The 9261-nt window shown below is 39.0% G+C and overlaps 1 protein-coding gene across 1 annotated transcript in view; it reads right to left on the minus strand.

Moving 5' to 3' along the window:
• tnmd (tenomodulin) overlaps positions 1 to 6505 on the minus strand; it is a 37459-nt gene extending 30954 nt beyond the window's left edge. The window contains exons 1-2 of the mRNA XM_071895182.2: positions 6368 to 6505; positions 3035 to 3169 (exon numbers count right to left, since the gene is read on the minus strand). Of these exons, the coding sequence (XP_071751283.1) occupies positions 3035 to 3169; positions 6368 to 6415 (183 nt within the window). The 5' untranslated portion in view covers positions 6416 to 6505. The remainder of the gene's footprint in view (positions 1 to 3034; positions 3170 to 6367) is intronic.
• Positions 6506 to 9261: the final 2756 nt, after the last annotated feature.

Raw genomic sequence — 9261 nt, forward strand, 5'->3', positions numbered from 1 at the left:
AGCTCCTGCCAAACCAGCTGTTTAGATAAGCCCCATTGCTTCCCCAGAATAATAATTCCTCCACACGAGACTGAGTAAACAAACAGGGTGTAAAGAGAAGTTAGGAGTGCCTTGTTTTATTCTTGGAGACAAAGTAAGAAAAAAAAAAAGCTGCAGCACGACGGGAAGATAGAATGATATCATGATCTTCAAATCTTGTATCTCCCTCCCCTGTTGCACGGGGACAGCAGGACACTGAGGGGACTCTCAGGTGGACACAGCATACGAGCAATAAATAAACAAAGGGGGATCCAGGTCTTGAAAAGCCATACACCTGTGACCACTGGAAAAGCAGCAGGTGCAGCGCTGTTCATTAAAGAAGCCGGTCCTGACAGTGAAGCCTTTAAGAGGCCATCAGGAGCGACAACTCAGCGGCTACCTTGGGACCGGAGAGGGAAAGGCATCAAGGTGAGCAATGCAATTTCAGCTTGAATAATGGAGCACTTCCCTTAGGTCTGACATTCATGTATTTCTCAGGCAATTTTCACCATACCGTCCAATAGCACCTGTGAGCTATTCAAGGTTCCCCAGGAAAAACTGGTTTACAATGTCTACAGGTTCATAATTACTCTGCGTCTGGCTGGCCCGCTGAAGATAATCTTACTCAAAGTGGCTCATGAATTAAAAAACGCTGCTAAGAATAAACATATCAGCTCTAATAACATGAACATTTTGATGTCTTTTGTTGTTGTGCACTACTGACATTGATCAAAGATATTCAAAAACTATTCTTTTCTTTTTTTAGTTTTTTTCTGAGACAATATCGTTTTTTTTTAAATAATATTATCTCAGAAAATTATGCTCACTACTCTCTTATTTGGATTCACTGGCCAAATTCTATTTCCATGGAGTTGCAGATGTAAACTGGTAATAACAGAGGATTAATTTACAAGGAGGCAAAATCCCCTAGTGAGCCTTGTGGCCCAGAACAATAATGAGCACATAGTAAACACTGAGACAGAAATTTGCCGTAAGCCAAAGCAGGATGCAGGCAGCTAATCTACACCCTAATACATGCAATGCACGCTAATGCACACACAAACACATGCGTACATGCACACGCAAACACACACACACACTGGCAGAGGAAATGATGGCGGTGGTATCTTCCCCAGGCCTCTGTAACAACATATGTTTGGAGGTAATTAAAAGAAGTTCCCAAGTGGTTATCATGTCATATTGAAATACAATGCACAGAGCAAATTACCTTTCCATGGTTATTTATACAAAGCCGGGCGCAGGAGGTCACGTTGCCTTGGTGAACTGCGAGAACAGACTGACACTGACAAGTTCGTGGCTCTCATCATGTTGTGGTTACTCATTAGTACACTAAGGTTAAAGTGATAACATGTGATATTCGTGGTTTATTGATTGTAGTGAGATCTTTGATGATAAGCGGCCGTTGCTGTGGTGTTTTTGAGATCTCTTTGCAATCTCTCCAGTACTGTGACGTCTTTTTCGTCAGATTTTCTGTTGATGAAGTTTGAGTTTCTGTAGGTGGCGCTCTTTTCTGTGAGTTTCATTTCTATCTATCTATCTATCTATCTATCTATCTATCTGTATGCATACATATTACATGCATACATACACACTAACACCGCTTCAGATTAGTCCCCAGATTCCCTGCTTTCCTGCGTCTGAGGGAGCTTCCCATCTGACGGACAGGTGATTCTCCTTTGAAGTGGCTCCATCTTCCTCACTGATGGAGGCCAGAGAACGAGCCTCCCCCTCAAGACCCCATTAAAGCAAAAACCCAGGGTCCGCAGGTTTGATGTTCATTGCCTGGGCAACCTCTGCCATCAACGCATTTTGTGCCACGTGAGAATGATCACAGCTTATTAAAGTGGAAATAATGACTGCTCTACCTCCGGCATGAAATATTTAACAAGGACAAAGGAGATGGCTCAAAGGTGATTTATATCTATGTTGAAGGGAGCGGACGTGGACAATACCGTCTACACAGGACGTGCAGATGAACCTTGTTTAACCTAAGCTTAGAATAGCCTGTCAACAATTGAAATTCTTATCTTCATGCAAACAGAAACTGAAGACTAGTGGCAGAAGGTCTCTGAATTGATGTTTATTATCCATAACACATACATATTGATGTAACAGCAAGCTATATCCTGCATGGTACATTTACCATTGACCTCTATTCACTCCCAGGCATTTATATACAAAGCAGATGTATTTGCAGTCAGCAGTGGAAGATATGTGCCCAGTTAATCACCTATTTTACTCTCATCTTATTGTAATCAAGAAATAATATGTAGTTTGTAGATCTTTTCTCTAATTTGCAACAGTGCCCAGAACATATAGAGCGTCCAATTTCTGGATGTGAAATTATTGATGTATTTTTTTTCTATGGGCTTGAGTAAATTAGCTTTTTTTGGCCCCTTGGGAGAATCTGGGGAACGGAGCAGAGTGAAAATGTTCTCCATCAAAAGTGATTGAATTGGATTTTACAAGATGAATTGCCAGGACAAGAGTTTACTCCAATTATATCGCCAAGAGGCTTGAGTCCTAGTGCAGCCACTCTGGTCAACAGCAATTAAGCTCAGCATTGAGGCATCAGGATCTCGCATTGTGAGAAGGTGTTTACAATGTGAATGGAGAGTAGATAATAGACTAAATGATAAATGATGCTGTGGGCCAACATTTGCAACTGTAAAAAGCCAGTGGTTTGGTCTAAGATTTCACAAAATTACAGATCTGAGAGCCAAAACATCAGCAGAGCAAAACACAGCTGTCTTTTCCATAGCCCACACATCTTTTAATCTAGCGGAATACAATGCAGACTGCCGAGACCGTCTTCGGCTCTTTGTGTGGCCGTCAATTTTTCTTACTGGTACTTTGTCTTTGATGTAACCTGAATGATTTGTTGATGTGGAAACGGAGTGTGTCTTTCATCTGTCTTTCATCAAGACTACACTTACAGCAGACAGGAGCAATACGGCTGATGTCTAGCAAACAATGAGGTGATATTTAGTCTTACCTTGCCTAGACTGGGGCTCCAGAGGTATCTCAGGCTGAAAACACCTAGGGCCAAAACAAGGAAGACCAGACCCAGAATCAGGGCCCCTCGCTGGTACGTGCGGTACTTGGCCTTCTTCTCTTTTCCCACCTCAACCTGTGGAAAACATTGTATCAAAATTATATGGTCCAGATTGCAATAAACAATAAATATCTGTTTCATTGCAGGAATATGTTTTTGATGTTAGTAACTACTATATAACAGCACTGGAAAGACATACATTTGATTGTTAATTAAACCAAGGCTATGATTTCCATGTTTTAATTTTCCATTTCTTTCTTTTCAGTTTTCTATTTAATTAGTGTCTGCATTCAACACTTCAAGAGGTGCCATTCCATTAAGTGTTTTCAGATGAGTTGCAAAAGACTACAAGAATGGACATTCAAAACATTAACATAACGCAACCTTTACTTCTACACAACTTGTGACAACAACTTCTCCTTCAATTACGCCATTGATGACAAAGCTATAACAGTTCCCATGTTACACGAAGCAAAGCATCGAGAAGAGCAAACTGCTGCAGTGCCACAAAAAGGTTACATTTATTAAAGTTTTCTTCAAATTAAAACTCTCCCTGCTGTAGTCAATTCCCCAAGCTTAAGGCCACAAATTAATAAAGACGGGCTTTTGTTCCACCAGAGTTCCAACAGGGAGAAAATGAAAGCTTCTCATTCACACTGGACCACTTTTGAAGGTCTCGGAGGACAACAGAAAAGCAGATATGTAAAAACTGAACCAACTTCAATTAGCAAAATTGGTGTTGCTTATCTGCACGTCTTTTAAAATGGTGATAAAGCAGCCTTGGTTTTCTATTGTGGCTGAGGTTGTTACAGTAGTTAAGCTGCAGTAGATTGGATAACACTTTAAAATATTGACTTCTTTGTGTGTAAGAGATGTGTAGGAATGTTTTGGATTGCTTTTTGAATAATGGCAGTGTGTGATTTGATTTGTTTTGTCTTGTTGACCTGTACACTATTAAAAGAGTGATTCAAAATAGTCCTTGATAAAATCAAATTTCATACTTGTTATATCAAATATAATAATTCATATTGCCTTATTTTGGAAATAAATAGGTGGCATGACTTCATAACAGGATGAAAATATGATTTGGATAGATTGGTATACACTTACATCCTGTCCTGGTTGATTGGATGAATAAATTCTTCTGGGCAAATTTCAATATACTGAGAATTCATTTAACTACAGATGATATTCTTTTTCCTTTTCCTTTATCATAAAATTGTTATAAGGATAAGGCTCTCGAACAGAGTACTATCCTGCCTGAATATAGTGCTGTAAAAGTATACTAAAGCCAACTGTATACTACTGCAAATAGAGATGGCGACTAATGCCATACAATGTTTAGATACAGTATTTCAGAAGGAAAAGTGTACAATTTTGTAGATCCAGATTTATTAATGTGCCAAACAATACTGTGTGTTGCATGTAAACAGGAGCAACAAATCTTTAAATTCTCTTGAGCTGGTGGCAACTTCAGCTGGCAACACAACATGAGCATTAGTAACCAATTCTCAATATTCTGCTGCCAATTTCTCACTGGCAAATACATAACTTTTTGGAAGGACTGAAACGACTATTCATTTTTTTTTTAATGTTTGCATATTATTTACAAGATAGTCCTCTTAAAACTTTAAACTATCCCTTCAAAATGTTAATTCATTAATTAATACTTAATTATTGCTATTCTTCATTTGACATGTTAGTGTCAGTGGCCATAAAAAAGTGAGGCACATCAAAGTATGCTGCGTTCCTCAAGGTATGATGAGAAGCAGAAGGCTATAATCAGAGAGCCAGAAATTCCTTACATAAAGAATTTCTCCCAGCGAGGGAAAAAAAGAGTGGCTGAAATCTTCTGTGCTCCCTTGGCACGTTGCATAAGCAGTGGAAACTTAACTAGAGGACAAACCTCTGCCTGTGCTTTGAATATAGAATAATCACAGAGGAAGGTGGGATGGAGAGAGAGAGAGAGAGAGAGAGAGACAGAGAGACAGAGAGAGAGATGGAGAGTCAGAGTGTGGAGCACTAGCCGACTAGTGTTTAAGGGTTTAGGAGAGTTCAAAATCAGCCAGGCAATTCCTCTGTAGCTTTGTGATGAAGAGTGCCTGGAGCCCCCTGCTGTTATCATGAAAAGAAGGAGCACTTCCTCAAGAAAAACAACAGAAAAGAGGACTAGCCTACATAACCAACAAGTAGAGGCAGTGATTTATCACAGTGGGGCAGGTTGATGCAGAGCCAAAGAGGATGAGCATCGCACTACCTGTCGCATATCACCGACTTGTGTGAGATCAAGGCAGAGCAAGATAATCAAGCTATATCATGTTTGGTCTGCATGATAATGAGGATGGTCAATGTAAAATTCACTGCGTTTGAATGCATCTGATTCCTTTGAAAGGTATTCTGAAATATGAAGCCTCAGATGATTTCTGAACCACATTTTTTCTCCTTCACATACTTTATATGAGCATCTGCTGGAACAATTGGCATTTCTTTGCGAGAGGAATGTGATGGACAGTTAAAGAGTCTACTTTATCATAAGAAATAATACTACTGTGCTGGAAAGGTTCTTGCAAGTCCCTATTGCTCACCAGATCTGCAACAAATGAAATATGAGAGGAAAAATAAGGATCTCAGAGCCAAAGATTTCCCCTTCCCTACTCAATAATGAAGTCTCAGAAATAAAGAAAAGTCTAGGTATATTTGAAAGCTCGTTGCATGTGAGAAGTGGGGATATTGTAGAATAAAGCAAATGCAATGGCACAGGTGGAGTTGAATATAAGAGAGAAAAAGAAAGAAAGAAAGAAAGAAGGAAAGAAAGGGAGCTAAGGAGAAAAGGCCAGAAGGGATCAGATGGAAAAATTACTACTCTGAGAACACTCAGCTAAATAGCAGGATCACTCAGCAAGAGACCGAGCCCCATTCCTTTATGATTTAACATACAGATATCTGACATATTTTATTCAAAGCTTAGATTCAAATACCACAGGAATGAAAATGTAGTGCCACGATTAAAAAAAGGCATATAAGCCTATTTGTCTTTTTCTATTTTAAACCACTACTGCCAAATGCCTACATATAATTTAATGAGCAATTACGTGTTCACTTTATTGAACTAAAGTAAAATACAACACAGTATGACAACTGATGATGGAATTTATCTTAAATTACAATGCTGTGTGTCAAATTAGTATGCTACGTGCAATAAAACAAACATAAACACACATAAAAAGAACAGCAATGGAAGAAAAAAAGCCACAAAAACCATTGTTGACTCACATCTTTCCACAGGATCTGTTGGCTGCTGGACTGAGAGCTGGCTTCCATGATGCAAGAAGCCCACAGAAGGATCCTCTCCACTCTTCTCAGCTGGGGAAAATACTAACCCCGCGGAAGGCAAAGAGTCCCAACTTCTTTCCATTGGTAATTTGGGAGTGCGCTGAAGGGGAGGGAAGTTTCAGATGGAGTGGAATTACTGAAACATTTGTGATACCCATTATAAGCGAAGCAGATGTCTCCTGCTCTCATTTCAAAAGGTGGAAAACCGTATTTTGGATTCAGACTGAAAGACAAACTTTCTGTTGAAAAAAAAAGAAAAATACACACTGTACTTGAATGAAAATACTGGTTCACTACTTTCAAAATATTCTGACTTGGAAGACACAGAGTTTGAGTATGAAAGAAAGCATGGGGAAAAAAAATACTTATACTACCAGTCAAAAAGTTTGGACACGCCATGTCTTTCTTCATTTTTACTATTTTCCACATTTTAGAATAATAGTAAAGACATCAAAACTATGAAATAACACAAATGGAATTATGCAGTGACCAAAAAACTATCTTATATTTTAGATTCTTTAAAGGAGCCACCCTTTGCCTTGATGGAAAGGCAAAGGCTTTGGAAAGAAATTCATACAAAGGCATCAACTTCACTATTTATATTCGTCTAAGAAACAAATTTCAAGCATTTAAGCATAAGCGTTTAGATCAAAATGGCTTTAAGATAATGAAAAACAGAGCACATTCAATCAGGTGTGTCCAAACCTTTGACTGGTAGTGTATATTCCTACATACATACTGTATATATCATATTTTATGAAGTGTCAAAAATAATTCTTATACCTTTATCTGCTTTTGTCCCCTAGTCAGTCACTCAACAACAGCAGGTATAGTAAACACTGAGTGCATTCTTAAACACAAAATGGGATGATAGGTGATGCCTGGTGACTGAATAGCACCTAGAAGGGAGAACTAACCTTATAAAATGCACAAAATTTGCACTTGTGCACATAGCACAAATAAGTAAAAGAGGAATGAAGCAAAGACTGTAATCTGTTGTCTTCTTTTATAGCCGGAGGACAGGAGTTAAAGATGCATCTAGGGGTAGTCTGAGGAGCTGTCTCCTATCACATACTGCTATAAAATTGTTTGATAATACTGTCTTGTCTGCAGTAAAGGCATTTTCAAGGGGAAAATAAGACTTTATTTTAAGTTGCTCATTAAGAAACTCAAATGTTAGAGAAAAAGTCATACTCAGCGATACATGTTTGTCATTGTTTATATTTTCGTGTCGTGCAAGCTGAGACTTCATTGCAGGAAGCCTCTCGGTTGTTTTTTTTGAATGCAATTAGCACTGAACCAGTTTTAGGGGCCCACGAGGGAGGGGTTAAATAACACACCCAGTAACTGAAGCTCCTCTTACACTGGCACCCTTAGGTTGCTGTGTAAAAATGTATACAGCTCTGGGCACGCTTAGTAATGTCATCCAATGAGATCCAAATTCTTTTTCATCCATATAGTGCAGAGTACTTTGAAGCCTTCACTACTATGACTCAGGGTGCCATCATAACTACAGTTTTCTCTCCTTTTCTGGTCTGAATCATAGTTGAAAAGTTTATTTCGTTGCATTTTTGCGTTTGGTTCGTCGTGTCCAATTACAAGCAAACCGGGGCTTGTAAGCAGAAGTCACATGGACTCACATGTAGCTTGTTTATTGGACAAAGTCACCTGTTGGATTTTGGCAGCAGGGAATCAAAATAAGTCCAACTCCAGTCCCTGTAAGTTTAGCCACGCATGAGGGAGTAATCTGTGACCTTTTCTGTAATTTACCTCCTCTGCTGTTCATACCAGCTAAGAACACATGAAGAAATAGCTGAATATGAGCATCAGTCAAGGCTGCAGTTTCACCTCACTTTATTTTATTGACATCTGCTGGCTACCAGATGTCAACATCTGTCTCCTTATACTCATAAAATCTTGCGTTTTGGGGTCGTTTTCTGTAGTTTAGTTCAGATTAAATTCTCATTCTTAATGAACCGAACCACAGTTTGCATGGAAGAGAATCGACACTAGAGAATGCGTTGCTCTCACCTGGCCAAATGAATTGAACCAAGCCTTATCAATCACAGTGCTTCACCATTACCCTGCATACCATCCCAAAAGGTCACATGAACAATGAAAAAAAAAGAAAAGAATAAAAAAATAAAAATAAAAAAATAATAGTTGAGAGGCGAAAAATGTAGTTGACAGTATCTTTACTGCATGACATTTTGGTCTGCTAGCCTTTCTTAAGACATGAAAGATACAAAAAAGAATACACAGTGAATTTTATCTTAACATACTGTATCTTGTGGCAGGGAGTGAAGGATATAAGAAAACACCTTAAGTATGTCCAATCCAATTATACAATCTAGCTGTCAATCATAAACATGCAATCAACTCGTCTCCCAGCTCTCTCTCTCTCTCTCTCTCTCTCTCTCTCTCTCTCTCTCTCTCTCTCTCTCTCTCTCTCTCTCTCTCTCTCTCTCTCTCTCTCTCTCTCTCTCTCTCTCTCTCTCTCTCTCTCTCTCTCTCTCTCTCTCTCTCTCTCTCTCTCTCTCTCTCTCGCTCTTTTTTATATTATCTGAGGCAGTACACTAAGCAAAAGGTAAATACTGTGATAAACCGATTTGAACTCATTCCAGTTTATTATAAGCAAAATTTAACAACCTAAAAGTTCCACATCGCACTCGATTTACAGAAGGGAAAAATGAAGACTGGGTCAATACCATCTGAGGAGGAACATTCTGGGTAAAATTGGTCAACCTGCAAGCCTTTAGTGTGGCAGGCAACATTTGAGCACATATTAAGTCTGTCAGATCTGATAGCTGTGGGACCTCGTCAGCTCTTTCCCA

This window comes from Centroberyx gerrardi, chromosome 16 (genome assembly GCF_048128805.1).
Source record: "Centroberyx gerrardi isolate f3 chromosome 16, fCenGer3.hap1.cur.20231027, whole genome shotgun sequence".
Classification (NCBI taxonomy): Eukaryota; Metazoa; Chordata; class Actinopteri; order Beryciformes; family Berycidae; genus Centroberyx; species Centroberyx gerrardi.